The 26,481-nt window shown below is 40.7% G+C and overlaps 1 protein-coding gene across 1 annotated transcript in view; it reads left to right on the forward strand.

Annotated features, from left to right (window-relative positions):
* PHLPP1 (PH domain and leucine rich repeat protein phosphatase 1) overlaps nucleotides 1-26,481 on the forward strand; it is a 213,796-nt gene that overhangs the window by 118,111 nt on the left and 69,204 nt on the right. Inside the window, exon 4 of the mRNA XM_060119450.1 lies at nucleotides 13,513-13,679. Coding sequence (XP_059975433.1) covers nucleotides 13,513-13,679 — 167 coding nt within the window. The remainder of the gene's footprint in view (nucleotides 1-13,512; nucleotides 13,680-26,481) is intronic.

Genomic DNA, 26,481 nt, shown 5'->3' on the forward strand with positions numbered 1-26,481 from the left:
TCACCCTTAATATGCATAGTGTAGGCAAGTCAGGGCAACATCTCATGCTGAATTAAAGAGCATGTGAAATGATGAGTAAACATCACCCTTTAAATAAGAATAAGATATATGGTGAATCACAGTTGAACTTTTGCTTTCATGTGCTTAAAAAGAGTGTTTTATTGTCCAGATTTTACTCAAAGAATACTTCACTAATCACAGAGTCAAATCAATCTGGTGGAATAGAATTGTTTCCAGCATGTAAATTTGTGTCATTTGATGTAGTTGCAAGGAACCCTTTAAGATCACTTAGTCATCTTTTGCACATATTTACACGTATTTTGTCTCTTAATTTGAAGTGTAATTTAGGGAGTTTTCTGCTTTTTGTCAGCATGTTTGGTCACTTGTCTTTTAGGGATTTTGCTGTTGCTGGTTACATTGGGGTCATGAGGGTAAGAAGCTGTGCTCTCAATCCTGTTCTGCTAAGGAGTCCAGGGCTTAAAGGGGCTTTTTTTTGGAAACCCTCCTTTCACATTTTATACCCATTCTTTAGATAAAGAATCAAGGGCCATTTGACCATGACAATCTAGCAAGTCTATGGCAGAATCTGAAGTAGAATTGAGGGTCTGAGTGACATGGACTTTAGTTTATAAAATGTCACCCCAATCCCTAGAGAATTGCTCCTGTACCAATTCTGTAGTGAAGATATGGAAAAGTTTGGAAATTCAGTGTATGAAATATTTAGGTACAGAAAGCTTCAAGGAGGTAATGAGCAAGCTGAGTTTGAAGGATGAATAGGAGTTCACAAAAAAGACAAGGGGAAAGAGCATTTCAAGGAGAGAGAAAATATCTACAAAGGTACAACTGTGTAAAATGTAAATGTGTAGTCATATCACAGATGTCTGAGCAATGCGAAAAAGGAAAAAATGGAAGCTAAAATTAAAAAGTACTGCCCAGGACTTCCCTGGTGGCACAGTGGTTAAGTATCCACCTGCCAGTGCAGGGGACACGGGTTTGATCCCTGGTCCGGGAAGATCCCACATGCCGCGGAGCAGCTAAGCCTGTGTGCCATAACTACTGAGCCTGTGCTCTAGAGCTTGCGAGCCACAACTACCGAGCCCATGCGCTGCAACTACTGAAGCCTGTGTGCCTAGATCTAGCCCATGCTCTGCAACAAGAGAAGCCACCACAATGAGAAGCCTGTGCACTGCAATGAAGAGTAGGTCCCACTCGCCGCAACTAGAGAAAGCCCGCGCACAGCAACGAAGACCCAACACAGCCATAAAAAAAAAAAAAAAATCTTAAAAAAAAAAGGACTGCCCATCTGGATAGTTTGCTGCTCATTCCATTTTATTTTCTTGGGAAAATTTGACTATGTTACCAAACATCATAATTAACTTTCCAATATAGTTACACAAAAATTCATATTGTGGAATCCTTCCTTATTATAGGTACAAATAGTTTATGAAATTAGGGAATTTAGAAATTCTGCTTTGAATTTAAACTAAAGATAAAGTATTTTGGATTACATTAAATTTTGTTTTTCTAATACATAATACTGTGATTTAGTGAAAATATTAAAATGCTCTTTGCCATTATAATTATGCTTCATCTTATTTCCACATTGCTAATCCCTTCTTTTTTTTTTGTATAGTAACTATTGGTTCTGAAATCCTAGTGAATATATTCCTAAAGAAGGGGTTTCTCCTTCATTCTGAGTCATTTCCATTTAAAATTATTTAAATTTATTTCCTTCAGAGTTTTTCAATCCACTTTTATACAAATGAAAAAGATACCTAGTCTGCTTACTGTGTCCTGACGGAAGCAGCATGCTTTGTGAAACAGTGCTGACTTGTGTACTTTACATGTTACACTCATCCCCTGTGTCTCCGTCTTCCCTTCTTCTGTCTTCCCACCCTCCCTCCCCTGTTCTGTCAACAGCTCTGTTGTTGGGGGGTGCAGAAGGTAGTGAAGGGGGAACGAGAGGATATTTATTCCACCTTTTCTCTGTGCTAGGCATTCTAGGCTCCACTGCTAGCGTCAGAACTTCAGCAAATGGAAGAAATGTGTTCCTCATGTGTATTTTATCTGTAGGTTGTTATCTTTAGTAAAATACATTTTAGGTTTTAAGGGAGGAACATACAGCTGTGTTTTTTGGTTTGTTTTTTGTTTTGTTTTAATAAATTTATTTATTTATTTACTTTTGGGTGCACTGGGTCTTCGTTGCTATGCACGGGCTATCTTTAGTTGTGGCGATCCGGGACTACTCTTCGTTGCGGTGCGCGGGCTTCTCATTGCGGTGGCTTCTCTTGTTGCGGAGCACGGGCCCTAGGCACGCGGGCCTCAGTAGCTGTGGCACATGGGCTCAGAAGTTGTGGCTTGGGGGCTGTAGAGTGCAGGCTCAGTAGTTGTGGCGCACGGGCTCAGTTGCTCCACGGCATATGGGATCCTCCCGGACCAGGGCTCGAACCCATGTTGCCTGCATTGGCAGGTGGACTCCTAACCACTGTGCCTCCAGGGAAGTCCCTACAGCTGTGTTTTAAAGTTACAGCATGTTGGGCTTCCCTGGTGATGCAGTGGTTGAGAATCTGCCTGCTAATGCAGGGGACACGGGTTCGAGCCCTGGTCTGAGAGGATCCCACATGCCACGGAGCAACTGGGCCCATGAGCCACAACTACTGAGCCTGCGCATCTGGAGCCTGTGCTCTGCAACGGGAGAGGCCGCGACAGTGAGAGGTCCGCGTACCGCAATGAAGAGTGGCCCCCACTTGCCACAACTAGAGAAAGCCCCCGCACAGAAACGAAGACCCAACACAGCAAAAATAAATACATTAATTAATAAACTCCTATCCCCAACATCTTTAAAAAAAAAAGAGAGAGGACTCTTCCCTCTGAACCTAGTCATGTTCTCTGCATGCTTCCTTCATCACATTTAAAATAAATAAATAAATAAAGTTACAGCATGTTATTTTAAGATTGGGAAGGGCCCTTGTAAAGTAGTCGCCAAAAAGGTAATATTACTTGTAGTTTTCTGGAACAATTGCCTTAACAATTACTTGGCATTTTCTTTAAAAGTGTTTGTTAACCTTAAAGTCTAGTCATCATCAAGTGGCTCTTAGTTGAGAGAATTAGAATTTAAGATTTGAGAAGGACCTTGTGGACTCCCAGACTTACCTCCCTCCTAGAAAAGGTCTACAGCCTTTCAGATACCTATAGTGTCTGACAAGACAGCTCTTCCTTAGAAGTGAGCTAAGTCTTTATCCCTATACCTTTGACTCACTGACCCTAGTTTTGCTCTCTGGTTTAACAAAAGGTAATCGTACTCACTCTCCTATTTGATAACCTCTAACTATTGAAGTTTCTGTGATTTCCGTGCCCTCCCCCACCTCTTAGCAATCTACTTTTACGAGAAACATCTCTGGTAATTCCAACAATTTCGTCATCACTTAGTTTCCGATCCCTTCTCTAGCTTTTTCCTTGCAGACTAGGTCTACAGTTTCTTGATATACCTGCAGATAGTATCTGCTGAGCACAGAGTATGTGACCATTGTTTTCCTTGCTTTAGACATTATGTCCAAAGTGAGTTAGTTATTCATTCATGAGGTCAACACCAAAATAAAAAGACTCTTTGTTTTTCCCCCCAAATTGTTAATAGATATATTTTGTTAATAATAAAATCATTTAGCCGACTGAATTAATGCAGTAGTGACAACAAGTAGTGATAACTAACATTTTGGTAACTTTTTTCTGTGTGCCAAGCGCTATTCTAGATGCTTTATAGTATCCCTGTGAGGTCAGTGCCCATAACATTGTGTGAGGTCGGGCTTTACAACAAAAGGAAATAACCTTTGAGGAGATATTATCATCTCCATTTTGCAGATGAGGGAACTGAGATGTAAAGTATCCAGCACTGCTTTATGCAGGGAGTTCCTCTTCCTTGCTTTTTCTTTAATTGTACTTCCAATGTTTTACAGTGGCCTGAAGGGGCAAAACGAACCAAGATTCAAATAATAACTGAGATTTACTGAAAATGTCAAAGAGAAGTACTTCAAATACACAGTTGTCAGTAGAATCCAGGCAGCTCACTATTAGAATAAAAGGTGATTTACCAGGCAGTGTATTGACTGGGGTGTGCTGCTAAGGACACTTGAACATAGCCACTGATCACTGATCTTCTTAAATGATGACCAAGACGTATTTAGGAAATCTGAGATGCCTTCTGAGTCACCCAAAGCAAATTAAATTGGTTTCAGTGTTGAAGGGACTACTGTTGTCTAACTTCAAAAACTGGTCAAGTATTGCTATATAAGGAACTTAGCATATATGATTAACCAGATCTCTACATCTGGTCGTCTTATATTTTGAAGTTAAACCATTTAAATCTGAGTGTTTAGACCAATGTAAAAATACATAGTATCTTAAGGGTTTAGTTTCCGTGATATATTTACTTACCTTGGAAGACCCCAATATTTGTAACCCAGAGTATTGGATTATCTACAACTGCTCTGAACAGTTAAATTCTTCTACTCATTGGTCTGATTTATTTTATAAAGTAAGGGATACTGGAATAATTGAAAAAATATCAGTGAACTCTCTATGTTAAACATACCAGACCTTGTGTGTTAGACTGATACTTAACCCGTGAGGTGTATGTGTCATTTGTATTTTAAATGGAAAACAAGTAGCCTGTTTCTAAGAGAGCATCATTTAAGTGTGCATTTGTGTTACTTCTTTTAACGGAAAGTTAGAATGTAAGTTTTTTGTGGTTAGCAATCTTTTCCCTTCTCCTTTGCCGAGGAGATGCTCCCTTTGGGGGAATGCTGCCGTGATGGAGCTCAGAGACACTCTCAGGTGGTCATATTCTAAAGAGCTTGTTTACACATATTTTGCCAATAAGGAAATGAGGAAGGAACTCTGAGTTCAGATTTGATCTCCACCCAAGCCAAGCTCTATTTTTCTGTTCTCACTGAGAAACACAATGGGCTTTGTGTGTGTGGAAGGAAGATAACCGTCAGGGGGGCACGGTTAGTGATTCTGGAGGCCGCGGGTACCATCTTCTCCGAGCCTCTCACACTCAGAGAGGGTGAGGTGCCAGGTGTGCCTTTCTAGTTTAGGCTGTACCACGAGCTCATGGGGCACATCCTGCAGCTCTGCCTGCTCCTGATGGTGGGGTGCCAGCCTCTGCACCGGTGCCGGGGAATATCTGCCCATCTGGGCGCATGAGGGGACCGTCAGTGCTGGAACGGCCTGGGAAGCTCTGGAGTTTGTGTTTTCTGCTCTGTGTGTCCCTACCGCACCACTGCATGTGCATTTTGGAATTATACTTGTTAGATGTCTGTGTCTTCAAGGGACCCATTTTTTGAAGACGAAATGTGCATCTCTCCAGTATCAAGTCCAGTGTCTGTTTCATAAAGGCAAATGGTAGATCCATGTTGAAAGGTGTACTCATCCCCTCTACTCACCTGCAAAGAGAAGTCGGGATGCCTAGGAGGAACTCTTCGTCTAAATTTCTCAATATTGTTTTTCTTTATTGTTATAGTCTGGTGCTTTTACAGTGAGCCGTGTGTTTTATTTATTTGTTGGCTTATGTGTCAATCAGTCATCTATCTAACGCTTCTCTTTTCTTTCTCTCTCTCTTTTTCTGTCTCCCCCCCAACTTCCTTCTTTCCTTTTCCAGCCTGCAGCTCTCTCCATACTCTTTTATTCTTTGGTCCCTTAACGATGTTTTAACTGGTACCTTATAGTTTTAGTAAGCCTAATCTTAAAATCATAGTCCCCTCCCTTCCCTGAATAATTTGCCCTCAGAGAGTTCCATCTCTCATTTTTGTCTGTCAGTGATAGCCTCTCCACATCTTCTTGTTTGTCTTCATTGATTTGATTACATCTGGTGGTTTGGAATGGTGTGTAAATTTGTGTATTTTATTTCTTGGGTTTAAAAAATTTTCATAGCATTTACTCATTTAAGGCAAAGAAATGATAAAATACCAGAATTCCAGGTAGAATTTACTGAGTCCCAAATTGGCAGTTTGATATGCCCCTATTCGGACATTATTAATGTATATATTGTAATTAATTTTATAGGAAGGTTTTCTGCATCTGCTGTTAAACAGATTTTATAAAATGATAATTAGTACAGGATCAAGAAATGAGATGTCACTGTGAAAATGTCTGCAGTCAAGGCATTTCCTATGTTTGTAGAATTTTTTTTAAGAAATGATTGCATGTTTTGGAGCAGTGGCAGCTTAAAGTTTATTAAAATTGGAAATTTTTTGTTTGATATTATTATAAAACTTTATTGATGAGGATGAAATTAAAAATAAGTCATTAGAGTGCTTAGCTAAGAAAGATGAATAAACTCTATTCTAAATTTATATTCTCCTACTTCATGTCTTCCCAAAGCATTTTTGGGGGATGAGAATTAAAACTAAGTCAGTTGAGGTTAAGAATTTTTTACAGAAGTTTGGTAAACTCCCCAGAGACTATCCCTGTAGCCAGGGCATAGTTTCCCAAACCACTAAAGGCTAGGCCAGAGCAATTAATGACTCAAAATGCCAGTTTACAGCAGTATTTTACTTTGCACAGCGGAATTATTTGTGCTATTTCAGCTGCTTTGACCAAGCCTTTCAGAATCATTTTGTTCAATTTTGAGCATGCTTTGCACATAATAAGGATAAATACCACTTCACTAAAGTATAGTGGGGACAAAAAAATCACATGAAAGTTATTCTGAACTTTCCGTTGCTTATAAAAGAAGATTGTCCACTAAGTGAACATCAGGAATAATGTGAGTATTGCAGAGTGCAGTCCTGTTGCAAGGGAAGATGATAATTTTGAAAGCATGGAGGGGATAGGTTAGGGTTAGGATAGATATATTGGTTTAGAAATGCAACCCAGCTAGTCTCAGAGCAGATACTTTATACAAGCGTGCTAACGGTTGGTAAAGAAAGGACTCAGGAAAGCGTCAAGCTGAGTAGGATGTTAGAACTGTGTAGAAGCGCAGCAGGTGATCTGGAAAGTTTGTTGTTCACATTATCATTTTTATGGTTAATCTGCAATGGTCTTTGGGGAAAATATTTTGAGGGCCCAGTGAGCTTTTGGTTCCTACGTGTTCACAAGTCATTTGGAAAAGAAGACAACGTGAGCCAGTGGTTGGGATTCACATTCATTTTAATGTATCTCCGAAAGTATAACGGTTTATGGGGGAAAAAATCCCATTTGATTTACTAACTCTAAATTATTAGCCTTAACATGTTTTGTTGTTGTTAATATAAACTAGCACTGATTTCCCAAGCCATGGTTACTTGAACTGATCTTCTAAAACTTGAATCCATTCATGTGCGGTTCATTGATGGTCTGTGAGGGATGACATCAAATCGTCTTTACTCTGGGCTGAGGGTTATGTTAGGATTTGATTGTGGCCGTTGGAGGAGCCTCCCTTTGGGTAGGACTTGAACTGTGTTGGCGCCCTGACTCCATGGCATATGCTGTCATTCAAACTCTGCTGCTGCTTTCACTGTGTGACCTTGGGCACACCCTTTAACCTTCATCTTTGAAATGGGGATACGTCCTTATTATGCTGAGTTATTGTGAAGACTAAAACTTAACATTACATCTAAAGAAGAGTGCCCCCTAAATGTTAGCTGCTATTATTGTTATTACTATTAGAAAAAAAAAAAAAGCTAGAATAATAAAAGGCTACTTGCTCTGAGGTGTATACAGGTGGCTTTCTCTTTTTTTTAATTTCTTATCTTGAGGAGGATATTAATTTTTTGTTTTTTTTTTTTTTTTTTGCGGTACGCGGGCCTCTCACTGCTGTGGCCTCTCCCATTGCAGAGCACAGGCTCCGGACGCGCAGGCTCAGCGGCCATGGCTCACGGGCCCAGCCGCTCTGCGGCATGTGGGATCTTCCCGGACCGGGGCACGAACCCGTGTCCCCTGCATCGGCAGGCGGACTCTCAACCACTGTGCCACCAGGGAAGCCCGAGAATGTTAGTTTTAACAGGTGCTATATAGGTGGGTCACAGCCTCTTTGGGTAGCCCTTTTGGTAGTTTTTTCATCTGGGAGTCCAGCAAAACCTCTTTGTGGTGGTGTCCTTATGTGCCCAGGTGGATCTGGGGGAAAGCGTTTAGATCTCCCCTTTGTTTCAGGGCGTGGGACTGGGCAGGGGTGCAGCTAGTGGTAGTAGCTCTCGTGGTCGCCTTGGCCGCCCGCCGCCCCACTGCCATCACGGCGTGTCTAATTTCTGTTCTCGCTGTCCCTGTTCCCCGGTCTGCTGCGACTCCCACAGACCACGTTTGCTTGCTGTAGCTTTGTTACTGTGCTTTCCTCCCCCTTGTTTCCAGCATGAACAGCTTGCGGTCCAGAATGAGGAAAGAAATCAAATACGACTTGACATTTAATTGTTATCTTGTAGCTGTCCAAAGAGAGTATTCAGTATGATGCTTCAGCTGAAATGGAATGTGTCCTCCACAGAGTAGTTCCCACATGGAGGAATGCACCAGATGGGTCAGATGCAAACTGGTGAGAAAGGAAAGGTTGTAAAGTAGTCCCCTGTCATTCTTCCAGCAGATACTTCCTGAGGGTCGTACTAAGTGCTGAGCACAGGGCACATTGTGAACAAAATAGACCCAAATCCCTTCTTTATGAGCTTACAGTCAGAGACAGAGACTCTTCTGGAACCTTTCCACGATGGCCCATTTTGCTCACATGAAAAACCAGAATCTTTTTTTTTTTTTAATTTATTGTATTTATTTTTGGCTGCGTTGGGTCTTTGTTGCTGCGCCTGGGCTTTCTCTAGTTGCGGCGAGTGGGGGCTACTCTGTGTTGCAGTGCGTGGGCTTCTCATTGCGGTGGCTTCTCTTGTTGCGGAGCACGGGCTCTAGGCACACGGGCTTCAGTAGTTGTGGCACACGGGCTCAGTAGTTGTGGCTCACGGGCTCTAGAGCGCAGGCTCAGTAGTTGTGGTGCACAGGCTTATTAGTTGCTCCGCGGCATGTGGGATCTTCCCGGACCAGGGCTGGAACCCAAGTACCCTGCATTGGCAGGCGGATTCTTAACCACTACGCCACCAGGGAAACTCAAAAAGCCAGAGTCTTTTTTTTTTTTTTTTTTTTTTTAACGGTACGCGGGCCTCTCACTGCTGTGGCCTCTCCTGCCACAGAGCACAGGCTCTGGACGCGCGGGCTCAGCGGCCACGGCTTAGGGGCCCAGCTGCTCCACGGCACGTGGGATCTTCCCGGACCGGGGCACGAACCCATGTCCCCTGCATCGGCAGGCGGACTCTCAACCACTGCGCCACCAGGGAAGCCCAAAGCCAGAGTCTTTACAATAACCTAAAAGGCGGTGCAAGATCTGCTCCCCCCGCCAACCCCCTTACCTTTCTGACCTCATCACAGGTCACTCTCCCCTGTCTTAACTGGTCTTCATGCTGTTCTTAGAACAGACCAGACACACTCCTTTTTTAGGGCCTTTACACTGGCTACTTCCTCTGCCTGGAGTGTTCTAGATAAATCCTTTCAGCTAACTTCCTCATGTCCTTCAGGTCTAAATGCCACCTTTTAGGTGAGGCCTATCCTGACCAACCTATATAAATTACAACCTACAACCTTTGCAACAATCCTGACCCCTTTTTCCTTGCTCTATTTTTTCCATAGTAGTTACCAATTTTTAACATATACTTATTTGTGAGATAAGTTTAATGAGGGCAGGGATCTTCTTATTGTTTACTGAAGCATACTAAGTGCTTACCCAGGTCAGTAATAGGCATATAGTTGGTATTCAATAAACATGTTGAATGAATGAAAATGAAAAGTACTATGGAAAAGAATTAAGAAGGGTGTACTAGTTTCCTATGGCTGTTGTTAAAAATTACCAAAACCTTGATGGCTTAAAACAACAAAAATTTGTTCTCTCACAGTTCTGGAGGCCAGAAGTTCAAAATCAAGGTGTCGGCAGGACTGTGCTCCTTTTGAAGGCTCTAGGGAAGAATCTATTCCTTGCCTCTTCCAACTTCTGGTGGCTCTAAGCATTTTTTAGCTTGTGGCCCACATCCGTCTCTGCCTCCGTGGTCACATTGCCTTCTCTTCTCTCTCAGAATTCCCTCTGCCTGTCTCATGAAGATGCATGTAATTGTATTTAGGGCCCTTCCAGATAATCCAGGATAAATAAGCACCTCCTCTCAAGATCCTTAATCACATCTTTTGTCATGTAAGATCACAGTCACTCTTTTGCCATGTAAACTAATATTCACAGATTCTGGGAATTCGTACGTGAACATACCTTTTGGGGGCCCGCCATTCAGCCCACTGCAAAGGGTTGGGATCCTTGAGTTACAGGGGAAGAATCGTCTCTGATGCACCACGTAGTAGAACACTAGGATGCGAGGAAAGCCAGGAGACTGCAGTCATCCATTTCCCCCCTTTTTACTGAAATTTTCATTGAGATTACATTATTTTTTTCCAATTAAACACACACACACAGAAGAGCCCAAAGGATAATATTACAATTTCCACGTACTGGTCTTGGCCTCCCCAGTCGTTAACATACTGACATAGTTCCTCCATATCTTCCATTCTTTTCTTTTTCTTCCATTCTTATTATAAGCAAATCGCATCACAGCTAAATTCCAAATCCCCTATGCTCCCATTCCTGTTTCCATTTCCCTCCCTGCTCATCTAGAGGCCGTCACTGTCATTGATTTGGCATATGCCCAATGCATAGTGTGTAGCTTTACTGCACATATAACTATTCACACATAATATACGGAGTTGTTGTATGTGTTTATCTTAAAAATGTTTTTCATACATGGCATTATAGTGTATGTAACATTCTGCAGCTTGCTTTTTTTTTTTTTAATCCATCCAGGTTGATACATACAAATCTAGTTCAGTCATTTTAACTGCAGCTCTAAGTGGCAGGTTCTCTCTCTCTCCTGGCTTTAGAATGTATATCCCAGAGAAGGCCTGTGATTAGCCTAGCCTGGGTCACATGCCAGTACCCGTTGGATCAATTTGTGGGTTCAGCACTGGGGAGCTCTGATTGCTCGAGCCAGGAATCCATGCCTGCTGCTGTAGCCATAGGGTCAGCCTACTCTGCCGCTCTCGTCAGAATCACATGCATTTGAAGGATTGTTATAGAAAGAAGTGGAAAAGGATTTGGGGCCGACAGAAACACAGATTGCCACTTGAGTTTCAACCTTGAGCTTGGACATCAGGTCCTCTGGGAAGCCTTCCCTGACTCCTTAGATCGTGCTCTGTGCCCTTGCACTTAGTATATTGTCAAGTAGTATATTAATTCACCTCTCCTTGAGGTGCACTCCTTTAGGGCAGACTGTGTCTGTCTTGTTTTACTCCTGTACCTCAGGAAATGGAAGGTCTGACACACCATTCCCTCCTCACCACATATTTTTGCCTGAATGATTCCACCGAGTATAACTTTCAACCTCACTTCCCGTGAATGGGTTCCTGCCAGGGAATCTTGTGTGGCTGTGACATGTTTGCACCTACCTTTCTGCCCATTAAATTCTGTTTTTTTTTCACATCATTTGGTTTGTGTGGGTGACTCGGCCTGTTTTGGATTTTCTTTTTCTTACTTAATAGTGAAAATTCAAGGAAAGATGAAATTGCTAAAATGCAAACTCAGACTTCCTTTGTAAAATCTTTTGAGTTGAGCCCTGCCAGGCCTTTTTCATCCCACTGTCCCTGCAGCTTTCATGTGTGCACAGCAATTTCTTTCTAACCTCAGACATGCCATCAGCAGAATGTGTTTTATGCAAAGTTACTTCTGCATACCTTCTTTAGCATCAGGAGAATGTGGATTCCAATGGGTATAAGATGTATTTGCAAGTAGTCGTAGCAATCATAAATGGTCATAGCAGTCACAAATTATTGAGTGCTTTTTCTGACCAGGCATGTGGATGGAGGTGTCATCTTTATGCCTGTTCTACAGGTGAGAATACGGGAGCTTGGAGAGCTCAGTGATGCACTCAGCTTCTCTCAGCTCCTGAGCGGTAGAGCCGGGATGCGAATCCACACATTGACATGAGAGCCACACTCCTAAGGACCATATTCTGCTGCCTTTTATAATCATGAAAGCGTAAAGCTGGGGTTTGAAATGTAAAATAGATAGCTAGTGGGAAGCAGCCGCATGGCACAGGGTGATCAGCTTTGTTGACCACCTTAGAGGGGTGGGATAGGGAGGATGGGAGGGAGGGAGACGCAAGAGGGAGAGGATATGGGGATATGTGTATATGTATAGCTGATTCACTTTGTGAATCAGAAGAAACTAACACACCATTGTAAAGCAATTATACTCCAAAAAAGATGTTTAAAAAAAAAAAAAAAGCTGGTCAGCTGGGGTTTGGTAATAGAAAAGGACATCGAACAGATCACAAATACGGAATGGAGTTTTTGCCATAAAGCTTTGATAAAGATAAAGCACGAGGAGGAATCAACCCAGATCTTAGAACAATAACCCCACAGGCTCTGTGAGGGAAGAAGCAGCCAAGGTGTGTGTACGTGGGCCTGAAGCCACGTGCCATGGCATAACCTGGCGCCACAGTCCCTGGAATGTGGGAGAGAGAATACACACTGCCCAACGCTTTTTCCGCTTCCAGAATGCGCTGTTGTAGCCCTGGGACTCTGGCTATCATAGGAGCCATTTAACCGGGAAAACTTTGAATATGTGGATAAACATTTAGACATAAAACAAATTTCACTTAGAATACCTATGTGAAGCGAAATGGAAACTGTGGGAGACGCAACACGAGAAGTTCACAGCAGGCAAGCAGTGGAATCTGATTATGTGCTACCACTATTATTAAAGATACGTACAAGGCCACTGATCCTGCGTTTCTTTGTGCTGGTTTTTTTTGTGTGTGTGTGGTACGTGGGCCTCTCACTGCCGTGGCCTCTCCCGTTGCGGAGCACAGGCTCCAGACGCACAGCCTCCGGACGCGCAGGCTCAGCGGCCATGGCTCATGGGCCCAGCCGCTCCGCGGCATGTAGGATCTTCCCGGACCAGGGCACGAACCCATGTCCCCTGCATCGGCAGGCGGACTCTCAACCACTGCGCCACCAGGGAAGCCCTGTGCTGTTTTAAATCAGTATATACAAGGGCTTTCATAGGTTCTGTGTAGATCTTAGTGTCTATCTCCCAACCCTGTATTTACTCTAAAGTCTTGTATTATTTAGCTCTGAATTCTCTTACCATGAATGTTTTCAGGAACATAACCCCTACAGTTGGAGGAGATTACTGATATCACTACACTTGATAGGATAATCTGTGCTCTTTGTAACCTGTCTCCTATACTGGGTTACTGTAAGTACCTTCCATGGAGGGACACTGTTTCCTGCCTTTGTAATACTTTGCTCAGTCCTATCTAAATAAATATTCTTGGTTTATATTTGAATAATGGTGCTAATTGCATAGCGGGTCTGTGTTCCCAAATGGGGTTATCTTGTTTCTGTCCGTGGAAAACAGTTATAGGATAAAGGGTGGTATGAAAATTGAGTTGTGTTTTTATCCCTTTCTAGGTTGCATCACAGCGTATTAGCTCAGTGGACCTCTCATGTTGTAGCCTGGAGCATCTGCCTGCCAACCTCTTCTACAGCCAAGACCTCACTCATCTCAATTTAAAACAAAACTTCCTAAGGCAGAGTCCCAATCTACCAACTGCAAGGGGGCTCAATGAACTGCAAAGGTGAGCATGCAGAAATGGGTAGATAATTAGGAAGGGGAGGGTGTGTCAGCTTCTGGTTGTTCCTTGAATATTCTGACTAAAAAGCTACAATTAGTAACCTTTCTCTTTCAGAGGGCAGGGTAATAGGACTTTAGTAGTGAAGACATTTTCAGTTCTCATTTTGAAATTTTTTTCAAGGTCTCTGCCTTTGAAATGAATGATTTATAATAGTCATTAACTGGATAGATTTGTATAAGAAGAACACTTCTCTTTAAATCACTTGTATTTCTTAACCTGTCTACAGATGGGTCTGTGAAAAGTTGGTATTTGCTGTGTTACTTCTGAACTATAGGGGTTTGGTCAGATTAATTACTTCTTTCAAAATTTACAAAAGGTCAGTTTTTTCCATGAAAAGATATTTCCTTAGAAATTTAAGAACGAAAGTTTAAATCCATTAATACCACATCATCTGGGTGATTACTGTATAGGTTTCAAGAGTTGCATGTGAAATGAAAAGGGTCTGCTCCTCTAGTTGGAAGGGACTTTATTTGCATTTATCTGAAACAGATTTAAGAATTTACCATATTCATTTCATTTTCTTTTTTGGAGGAATGATCAATCTTGATTCTGTGGTAAATGAAACCTCTGATATATATTTGTTGCAAATATGTGAGACTATAGCTACAGAAGGATATAACTTTTAAATAAATAATGGATAGTTCATTTGTTCTTAAATGACTGATAATGATCAGAGATTAAACTATGGAAATTAACCATTACGATTATGTGTTTATGGTTTTTTAACATCCAGAAAGAATAATCCAATAAGTATTTATATAAAGTTTGTGCAGACATGTAGAATAAAGGAAGAGTATTTTAATTTTCTTTTCAGATGATTGTGAATATTCTTCTTTGATACTATACCAAAACTTGACAAGTGGTAATTTCTTAAATGTTGGTCTCAGTGTGGAATGTAAAATCCTATCAGTGGACTTTTAAAATTCTTTTACATTAGGATCCATTGATCTTTCTCGTACTTTGAATGGATCTTTGCCCATACATCCTTTTATTGCATTAAGTATTGGTCATTTGGAAAATACTGGTTTGTTGGATAATAATGAGATTCCAGATGTTAATGTATTTCATTATGCAGTTTCAAGAAATGACAGTTGTTAATATCACCACTGATCCCATCAGAAAAATCTTTAAGTATTGGGAAGTTGTCAGGCTCAGTGTGGAAACAAGTTTTCCAAAATTTTAAATTTCAGTTGAAAGCTTGAAGGCTACCCTTGGCAACAAATACTTTCAGTTGTTTTTCCTGAAGTGACCTTCTTACTTCACTGTAGAGAAAACGTCTGCCAAATACCCAAGTCTGAATACTGAGTTTGTCAGTTGTTCTTTCAAGTAAAAGTGGTATTCCATGAACATTGTGACTAGTTTGGCTCACAACTCAAATAATCGTACAAGGGTTTTCCTTGGGATAACCATCATACTTTATATACAGCAGAAGTGCTTTATGTGTACTTCCCATTTTATCACCCAGAAAATAAAAAAGATATGTATTCAGCGGTTGAGATCTAATACAAATAACTTTCTTGCATCATCAAGGACATTTTTAAGTAAAATTGGCATTATGCAGTTTTTTTTAATTTTATTTATTTTTTTATACAGCAGGTTCTTATTAGTCATCCATTTTATATGCATCAGTGTATACATGTCACTCCCAATCTCCCAGTTCATCCCACCACCAACACCCCCCCGCCGCGGCTTTCCCCCCATGGTGTCCATACGTTTGTTCTTTACATCTGTGTCTCTATTTCTGCCCTGCAAACCGGTTCATCTGTACCATTTTTCTAGGTTCCACATATATGCGTTAATATACGATGCTTGTTTTTCTCTTTCTGACTTACTTCACTCTTTAGGATAGTCTCTAGGTGCATCCACGTCTCTACAAATGACCCAGTTTCGTTCTTTTTTATGGCTGAGTAATACTCCATTGTATATATGTAACCACATCTTCTTTATCCATTTATCTGTCGATGGGCATTTCGGTTGCTTCCATGACCTGGCTATTGTAAATAGTGCTGCAATGAACATTGGGGTGCATGTGTCTTTTTGAGTTATGGTTTTCTCAGGGTATATGCCCAGTAGTGGGATTGCTGGGTTGTATGGTAGTTCTATGTTTAGTTTTTTAAGGAACCTCCATACTGTTCTCCATAGTGGCTGTATCAATTTACATTCTAACCAACAGTGCAAGAGGGTTCCCTTTTCTCCACACCCTCTCCAGCATTTGTTGTTTGTAGGTTTTCTGATGATGCCCATTCTAACTGGTGTGAGGTGATGCCTCATTGTACTTTTTTTTTTTTTTGTGGTACGCGGGCCTCTCACTGCTGTGGCCTCTCCCGCTGTGGAGCACAGCCTCCGGACGCGCAGACTCAGTGGCCATGGCTCACGGGCCCAGCCACTCCGCGGCACATGGGATCCGCCCAGACTGGGTCACGAACCAGTGTCCCCTGCATTGGCAGGCAGACTCCCAACCACTGCGCCACCAGGGAAGCCCCTCTCATTGTACTTTTTTTTTTTGCATTTCTCCAATAATTGGTGATGTTGAGCAGCTTTTCATGTGCTTCTTGGCCATCTGTATGTCTTCTTTGGAGAAATGTTTATTTAGGTCTTCTGCCCATTTTTGGATTGGGTTGTTTGTTTTTGTGATATTGAGCTGCAAGGGCTGTTTATATATTTTGGAGATTAATCCTTTGTCCATTGATTCGTTTGCATATATTTTCTCCAGTTCTGAGGGTTTTCTTTTTGTCTTGTTTGTAGTTTCCTTTGCTTTGCAAGAGCTCTTAAGTTTCATTAGATCCCATTTGCTTATTTTTGTTTTTATTTCCATTACTCTAGGAGGTGGATCAAAAAAGATCTTGCTGTGATTTATGTCAAAGAGTGTTCTTCCTATGTTTTCCTCTAAGAGTTTTATAGTGTCCAGTCTTACATTTAGGTCTCTAATCCATTTTGAGTTTATTTTTGTGCATGGTGTTAGGAAGTGTTCTAATTTCATTCTTTTACATGTATCTGTCCAGTTTTCCCAGCACCACTTATTGAAGAGACTGTCTTTTCTCCATTGTATATCCTTGCCTCTTTTGTCATCGATTAGCTGACCATAGGTGCGTGGGTTTATCTCTGGGCTTTCTATCCTGTTCCACTGATCTATATTTCTGTTTTTGTGCCAGTACCATATTGTCTTGATTACTGTAGCTTCGTAGTATAGTCTGAACTCAGGGAGTCTGATTCCTCCAGCTCTGTTTTTTTCCCTCAAGACTGCTTTAGCTATTCGGAGTCTTTTGTGTCCCCATAGAAATTTTAAGATTTTTTGTTCTAGTTCTGTAAAAAATGCCATTGGTAATTTGATAGGGATTGCATTGAATCTGTACATTGCTTTGGGTAGTAGAGTCATTTTTCCAATATTGATTCTTCCAATCCAAGAACGTGGTATATCTCTCCATCTGTTGGTATCATCTTTAATTTCTTTCATCAGTGTCTTATAGTTTTCTGTATACAGGTGTTTTGTCTCCCTAGGTAGGTTTATTCCTAGGTATTTTATTCTTTTTGTTGCAGTGGTAAATGGGAGTGTTTCCTTAATTTCTCTTTCAGATTTTTTATCATTAGTGTATAGGAATGCAAGAGATTTCTGTGCATTAATTTTGTATCCTGCAACTTTACCAAATTCATTGATTAGCTCTAGTAGTTTTCTGGTGGCATCTTTAAGATTCTCTATGTATAGTATCATGTCATCTGCAAACAGTGACAGTTTTACCACTTCTTTCCAATTTGTATTCCTTTTATTTCTTTTTCTTCTCTGATTGCCGTGGCTAGGACTTCTAAAACTATGTTGAATAATAGTGGCGAGAGTGGATATCCTCGTCTTGTTCGGCATTATGCACTTTTAAAAAGAATATTTTTGCCATGATTGCCTGGCAGAGAAGAATACTGTGACAATGGGGACAGTTTGATGCTGCACTGAATTAGCTCCATAGGTAGTAAGAACTCCAGAAGGATATTGTGCTTGAGCACTTCCTTATTGTTTCCTGGAGCTGATGGTTACAGTGAAAGGGGACCACAGGAACTTCTTGAACTTAGGTTTTTATATGCCCTATGCACTCATAATACTATTTTTACTGACACTACTGTAATGAAGTTACAATGATTTTTTTGCTAAAGGGTTATATCATGATTTAATCTGTTTTTGAGGCTTGAAATTATTTTGAAGTATTCTTGTATATTTCACAGCATTGTAGGCTTCTGCACTTCATTACAGAACGTCAAGAACTTTATATCATGTTATTAAATCCTGCTGTCTTAGAACAGAAAGGGGCATAGAATTTATCCAAACCAGTGCTCTCATTTTAGAGATGAGGTAGAGGGAGATGTTAAATGCCAAAATCAGGTTAACGGTTACCTTCTGGGAGGCATTTGGGGATGCAATTAGGGAATGGTTTGAAGAGTATTTCAACTATATCCATAATGTTTATTTCTTTACAAAAAATTAGAGACAGACAAAATGTTAATATTTGAAAAAGCTGAATAGTGGATATTTGGATGATCATTATTATTTTCTGTATTTTTCTATTTGTGTATTTCATAATAATCCAAAAATTAAAACCTAAACAAAAAGGAAATCAGAATGCTTCTCATAACATAGGGGAATATGATAGTCCCAAAGGGTCAGCGTATATGGACTAAATACCTAAATACCCAGATGGAGGGATATTTGGGGCATTGCCTTGCCTGTTGGTGCTTTCAGAATCTCCTGATTGGTCCCTCATATCTGTTGATTCTAAATCTGTAAATAGCTTTTCAACACGTCCACCTTTCTCGTCTGCTTCCTCTGCTGCTTCTCCTCTTCTCTTAGCACATACCCTCTCCACCCAGCTGTGAGGGGAAGCACTTCTCAGCTCTCACGGGGGCTATTGCAGGAGCTTTGGAGAAATGGTTGTCTTACTGTCGTTTTCCCACTGCAATTCATCCTCTTTAGTTTTCTTGCCTACTATTTTGTGCATTTTTTGGTTTTGTTTTGTTTTGTATTTTTAAAAATTTAAACTTTGGTCCCATCAAAGTAATATCCTATATAGAGTTTTAATAAATCTTAATAGGCAATAAGACATAAGAAATAGGAACTCCAGCCCATCCTTATACCCAAGTCCTTTTCCCTAGGCAACTACTTTTGATTCTCAGGACTCTTCTTGCTGTTTTCTTCCATCTTCTGAAATAGTATGTATGTACTGCTATTTTTGAATTTTTTGTTATTGGGCATTATGGGTTGGCATATTACAATGGAAGATGAGGATTTAACTCTTAGATTGTCTCACAGCCCCTCAGCCCCATGCCACATGCCCAGACCGCCGCTTCCCCCACCCTCTCAATGTACAGATATCCATTTCTGGTTAAGTAGATGTTGAGGGCTCACATTATTTTGAGCATGGAACTGTGATTCTCCTAAGCCACTTAAATGCAATGATTACATTTCCTTTCCTGTGCTGGCTGGATAGTAGCCTCTCTTTTTCACTGGTGTACTTTTCTTTTTCTCTAGTGTTGTTAAGGTGGCAGAACTCTAACCCTCTTGTCAACACCTTTGTCTTGGAGACTTCTTCCCTCCTGGAGCCAGCGTAGGTACCTGCTCCATAGGCCTGCTACCGAGCTGTTGTCCTGGGGTTACCTTTTGTCATTTTCCTGGTAATTCCCTTTTGGTCTCTCCTGTGTTTTCTATATGTCTTCCTGTCTCTAGAGATTCTTTCTTGGTTTACTCCCTCTTTCTAATGGACTATCTTCTAGGATCTTCCTGAGAAAGGGGACATGGGAGACAAATTTACTAGGCACTTTGTATATCTAAAAATATATTTCTCACACACTTGATTGATAATTTGGCTGGTCTCTGGATAGGAAAACATGTTTCCTCAGAATTTTGAAGCCAGTGCACTATTGTTTTCTAGCTTCTACAGATGCTATTAAAAAGTGTTATACTCTTGGTTCCTGTCTTTGTAGACCTCCTTTCTTCTTCTTCTTCTTTTTTTTTTTAATAACCCCCAAAGAGGCTTTAAGATTTTCTTTTTTAGCAGTCTTTATTCATTTCAGCAGCTATGATGAACACTTGAAAAAAATTACGTCCTTCAGTTCTGGAAAACTTCCTCATTGTGTTTTTTGATAACCTCTCCCCGCCTTGGTTTTCTCTTTTCTTCCTCTGAATTCCTATTAGTTAGGCAGGACCTCCTCATTTGTCCTCTAAAGCTGTCATTTTCCTCTTTGTCTTAATGCCCTACTTCTTGACAGGTTTTCTCTCCTTTATCTTAACCTTCTGAATTTCTGCTGTCTGATATTTTTTAAGAGCTCTTTCTTGTTCGTTGGTTTAATTTGTGTGCATTTTAACAGCATTCTGTTCCCCACCCCTGCCACGGGTGCATTCCTTCTCTTTCTGAGGACATTTAATTAATTAATTAATTAATTTTCTTACTGCACTGTCTTGATTTCTTTTTTTTCCTGTTTGTGTGGGTGTCTGACTTTTATGTGAGGAACTGGACCTCACTGTTTGGAGATCCTTTGCTCTCTGTTCCTATTTAATGGTGAGCTGCTGAGAAGCGAATTGGGTGCTGTGGTCTGTGGACAGCACTTCTCCTCCATACAGCTTCATTGCAGTGCTATCGGGGGTGAGCCTTGTGGTTTCCTTGGGGAACTTCCAAAGACAGTATCTGTGGATCTTCTCCCTAGGACGTGTCAGTTTTACTTGAGAGGAATCCTTTGGTCTTCTGCCTGGGCAGTACATGCCAAGATTCAGGGAGTGGAGTAAGGAAGAGAGCTGCAATCTCAGGGTTTAGCGTGTGGATTTTTATTTGATCCCCTGTTTTCAGAACAGTGTTTTCTACTATTCCTGATGTCTTTGAGCCAGGACTCTGGGATTCAGTTTCTTGCAGGGAATAAACTGTCTCCTGCTGGAACTGGGGAGAGGATCTGGGGTCTCATGTAATTCCTTATATTCCTTATATAATCTTTTCGAAGTCTTTTTGTAGAAGTATAATGAGTGTACAGTTCGATGGGTTTCCACAAAATGAACACATGTGACCAGTGCTCATACTGAGAAATAGAAAATTACTATTTTAAGGGGGGGCACAGAAGCCCTCCCTGTGCCCCTCCTCTTAGCACCCTAAAGATAATCACTGTGCGCACTTCTAACACCATAAAGAGTTTTGCCTGGTTTTGTTCATAATATAAACGAGTCATATAGTATGTACTTGTGTCCCGCATCTTTCATTTACATTTTTTTTTACAAAGCAAAACAAAGCATATCAAGTTACATATTATCAGCTTGCACTGTATAGTGTGTAGTATAAAGCCATGACTTTGATTTATTTAAGGTGGGAGACTTTTCAGTTTTGCATTGCCAGGAAAGTTTGTTAAGTTTCTTTTTTATTTTTTAACCTCTTTATTGGAGCATAATTGCTTTACAATGTTGTGTTAGTTTCTGCTGTATAACAAAGTGAATCAGCTATACGCATACACATATCCCCATGTCCCCTCCCTCTTGGGTCTCCCTCCCGCCCTCCCTGTCCTGCCCCTCTAGGCGGTTACAAAGCACTGAGCTGATGTCCCGAGCTGTGTGGGGGGGAGGTAGGTTGAGGGGACTTGGATGTGGAGGCTGAGCAGCTGGTGAAGGTGATGTTGTATTTGCCCTTCGGGAAAAACTAGGCTTTAAACCAATTTCTTTTTCTCCACATACTAATGTGAGATTTTTGTCTCCCATCCCCATTATTCATGAAAGATTTTATTGCCAAGTTTTCAAAGTAGTAAGTTTGTAAGTATATGTGTACACACACCCAGATGTTCAATGCTAGGAATTGAAATTATATATATTTAAAACTCATTTTTACTTCAAAAAGCACTAATGTAGCTTATTTAGGGTCATACTGTTAGTATGGTATTTTTTTTTTTTTTTTGCGGTACGCGGGCCTCTCACTGTTAGTGGCCGAGCATTGCAGAGCACAGGCTCCAGACGCGCAGGCTCAGCGGCCATGGCTCACAGGCCTAGCCACTCCGCGGCATGTGGGATCTTCCCGGACCGGGGCTCGAACCCGTGTCCCCTGCATCGGCAGGCGGACTCTCAACCACTGTGCCACCAGGGAAGCCCAGTATGGTATTTTTGAGATATGCCGTTTATTTAATTTATTATTTTTAGTTGTATGTTTAAGGAATTTGTGTTGATCTCTAGTGTATGTTTCACAGGGAATATGTTAGAGAGGTACCAAAGGGTAATTTATTTTTATGTTTTTACCATAGTCTCAAGGGATGAATTTTTAGGTTACAGTGTCAGGGCGAATATCCAGAGAGAAACTTTACATACAAAGCATTTATAACGCACAGGAGTTCTAAGACTTTTTCTCTTAACCACATATCCCCCTAATATTTTTCTCTCTATTGCAAATTCTCACCTTAAACAAATGAGCAATTTCCATAGAACATTTAAAATGGTATTTGCAGCAGCATTCTAATTCTGGAAAGATGGCATGCTGATATACACACACAGGCCAGCAGTTTCAGAGGGAAAACATTGTTTTTGGAACTACCAGTGTTTGTTTTTCCTTTATTGGCATTGGAACTCTTCAGTTAGTTTTCAAAAATAGAGGCAAGGCAAAATCAGAGTAATTTTTGGTAGTTTTCGTGGTTTCTTTCCGGATTTTTTATGTTACTAATAATTACGATGCGTTATTTACCTCTATTTTATTAATACGTAGTATTTCACTTATATTAACTGTATTCCATTTAGATGACCCAGATGGTATTAGTACTAAATTGTTATTATTTGCAATGGGGAATTGTTTTAATAAAATATAGTAAGTTTCTTTGTAAAGTCAATGAAGAGGACAACTTTTTGTTGGCTTAAATTCAAGGGATATAATTTTCCTTCCCATGTCTTAATTTTATTGTTTTTAATATGGTATCAAAGCACCATGAACTTATTTGTACTAAATTATATTGGTGTTCAAACGTTTCAAGTGTACTTTTACATTTAAAAGAGCTAAATCTATCATTTATTAAAATTTCATGTGTCGTAATGTTGTATTGACTGATCTAAAGTTTGTAAGGGATGATAGCTCACAGTTCTTTCATGGTGATATCCAGTGCAGTGTTTACAAAGGGCAATGTCAAGAGCAAACTCAAAAGCCAAGTTTGATAGAAATAATTTGTATGTGTATGTTTCTGGTAGCTTTGTCCACCCACGGCACTTGGAAGGTTATCTGATGAGATGTGAAATTTCTTTCAGCTGAAAAGACTAAGAGAGATGGGAGAGATGAGAATTTTTCAAATGGGAGTGAAGGAATGAAGTTGAGTTGGGTGTGCAAATATGTGGGTGTAAAAGAATGAAAGTTATTGAAGAAATGAGCATTGAGAAACTCATAATTATGCCTGGCATTTATCAAGTACCTTTCTTCTTAGAAAGCTTAATTTTCTACATTTTTATTCTCCATGAAATGGAAAACAAATGACCTTATTTCCTACCCTGTTCTTTTGGGGATCTTGGCATTCCAGAGCTACAGAGTTATTCGTTTTAATGACTTATCCTGACCAAAAGTTCACATTTCCAGGTTTTTATAGAAAGAGGGATTTTAATTTTTGTTTTTATCAGTGATTTTATCAGTGACTCACTTTTAATGGAAACAGTGATGATTCATTAACATAGTGGGATCAGGAGTGGCATGCTAAAACATTTTTTCAGCTTATTCGCCAGACATAGACTGCAGTACTTAGAACAGTTTCAGCTTCTTTAAAGATGCTCTGTCATATAAGACATATTACAAGCAAACAAGAGCCACTCACTGCTGAAGGAAGGGCATAGCCAATGCATTAAAGACCAAACACTTAGCACGGTCACTGCTCAGGGCTTGGGAAGGAATTTTCACCACTGGGTTTGGTGAGGCTTGCCAAATGTCTAAGGAATTTCAGAGACTGTATGGAATGCCCTTCTTCCAGTTAACTTTTCCCAACACTGAAGTTCCTTTCTTTGTACAGCTTTGCTTTTCAGATGGAGTTTTGATCCTCTTGGGACGCTTTCCATCTCACACAATTCCCATTTTCTTTCCCTGAGCATTTGATCAAAGGAAAGCATTTGCTTGGTGCTTGGGACACTGAGATTGTGTAGCCTTTGGTGCTCTCCTTGGTGACGGCTCTCGGCCTCATTTCTGGCAATAATAGCCTATTTTCTTCTGCGCTCATACAGCGCATTTAGAAGAGAGGGCTCAGAAGAAACAAAAGATTTATTTATCAACCAGACTATATTAAATTCAGTTTGCCCTGTTGCCTTCTTGGGATCCTTTAAGATGTTCTTTAACTTCTTTTTCCCCACTTAAATAAAAAGTGGGGAGAGATCTTCAGAAGCCTTGGCTTGAATCCAGTAAGGCTATATTGTATTCTGGCCAATTCTGTTCTTCTGTTTGTTTTAGTTGAGCTCCTGGCTGTACTCTCTCAGTTTTAACTGTAAGAGTTTAATGTTAAACATAGTATTTGCAGAAATTTGCTATTCTGAGTGGTAACCAACTTTTCACTTTGCCTAGCTCTTAGGGGAAAAGGGTAAGCATGCAGTGAGCGGGCCAACAGATAATTATTTTGTGGTTGTTGATGGTTAAATAGCATAGTAACTTGTGACTTGGGACCATGATTAACATCATTACTGATAACTTCTGAAATAATGTTCTGGTTGCTAGTGTGAGGATGCTGATGGAAACCAGTCATGTTCCTCTTTCTCCCTCTCTCCTCTGCCTCATGTCAGACAGACACAGCTAACAGTACAGCTAACACTGGAGCCCCTTCTAACAACACACGTGTGTAACTTTTGAAAATTAAAGACCCATGAGGGTTTCTGTTTGTCCTAAGAGTGCCTGTAATTTTGATGTCACTCACCATGCACTCTTTAGTAATAGAGCTTTGGATGGAAGAGTCAGATTCCTGTTGTCATTTCCCATGGCTGGGTTAGGATGGTGATGCTAGAGCTGGCAAGGTATTTGACAGAGGCCTCTGGAAAGTAGGGCACACCCATCTCTCCCCGGTGATGTCTTTGGGACTCATAATTAACAAGAAACCTTAGGGAAAATCTGACTTTCCAAATAGCTGTACTTTCCTCCAATTTAAAGATTTCTGTCAGAAGGCTCACTTTCACCCCACATAGATCATGTGTGTGTGTGTGTGTGTGTGTGTGTGTGTAGGGGAAGCACAAGAAGGGAAAGGGAGCTGTTATTTGATTTATGTAATACACAAATCCATGTGTTCTAGACTCCCCTGTTCAAAAATTTTCGTAGGTAAATAGCAGTGTCTTCATCTGGAATTCGAGGTGCTCTGTGAATACTCTAAGCATCCTTTATGACCACAGGAGTTCTTTCTGCTTGACAATATGGTCTGCTTAACGTTTTCCAAGAACACCGTGGAGTTTTTGCCCCCCAAATTAGTGTTTCTCAAAATGTGATTTATGAAGTGCCTACATCAGAATCACCTGGGGTATTTACTAGAAACAGAGGTACCTGGTGTTCATCCCAGACCTGCTGAATCAGAACCTCTGGTGATGGGGCCCTGGAATCTGCCTTCTAACAATGCTAACTGAAGTTTGAGAAACAGTCACACCAGCCTGTTCTTTTTGAATGCTCTCTTTTCAATTCCCCATCTGCCTATTGAACTCTTGTTCATGTCCCTTAGGTAAAAGTGAGTTTTCTCTTCTGCAAGCATTTATGGTATTTTTTTCCCAGTACGTTTCATCCTCTGCTTTTTATTATAGAAGCTTTGCTCCCAAACTGTTTCAAGTTCCTGGAGGGTGAAAAACATGCCTGGTTCACATGTGTATGCTTCACACCCTTTATGCCTGATAAGAACTCAGAAAATGTTTAGTGAATGAATGGTTCAGTCCTAGGATTGAACTTTTTTTTAAATTTAATTTTGGCTGTGTTGGGTCTTCGTTTCTGTGCCAGGGCTTTCTCTAGTTGTGGCAAGCGGGGGCCACTCTTCATCGCGGCGCGCGGGCCTCTCACTGTCGCGGCCTCTCTTGTAGCGGAGCACAGGCTCCAGACGCGCAGGCTCAGTAGTTGTGGCTCACGGGCCTAGTTGCTCCGCGGCATGTGGGATCTTCCCGGACTGGGGCACGAACCCGTGTCCCCTGCATTGGCAGGCAGACTCTCAACCACTGCGCCACCAGGGAAGCCCTGGACTTTTATTATACCTAGTAAACTTTGGGTATTGGATTTTTTATTTTTTCTATTTAACTATCAGATATGCCTGGTCTGTTTGTGATGTGAGCTTAAGCTTTCCATGTCTGAGCATGTTTTCGTGACATGATTATTCTTTCCAGCTTTAGCTTATGTTCACCTTCTCCTTTGGTAATCTAATATCCTTGATAGAGACATTACCTGATTTTCATTTTTACATATCCTTGTATGACTCAACTGTGATTTTATCGAAGTATACTGTGTGGGTCTTCTCTGCTTTGAGAAGTGGAAATAGCATCCGTTTTCTGCCTGTTACAGAAATGTTCTTTTTATATTTTGTTATTTGTCCTACTAGTGTGGAGGTTAATATTAAACATCTCTTGAATAGTATCTCAATTAAATTGGCTAACTATGGGCAGATCTGTTGGTGAGAAAATGAAAACATGTAGTCATGGATAAAGTGAGAAACTATTTCATAAGAGATGTTTAACTGTAACATAACATATTTCTTCTTTGTTTTTTTGATTGTTATGTTGCCAATTTATAAAAGAATCAGGAAGTGACTGATTTATGCCACTGAGGACTTACTGTTT

This window comes from Mesoplodon densirostris, chromosome 15 (assembly GCF_025265405.1).
Source record: "Mesoplodon densirostris isolate mMesDen1 chromosome 15, mMesDen1 primary haplotype, whole genome shotgun sequence".
NCBI classification, from domain to species: domain Eukaryota; kingdom Metazoa; phylum Chordata; class Mammalia; order Artiodactyla; family Ziphiidae; genus Mesoplodon; species Mesoplodon densirostris.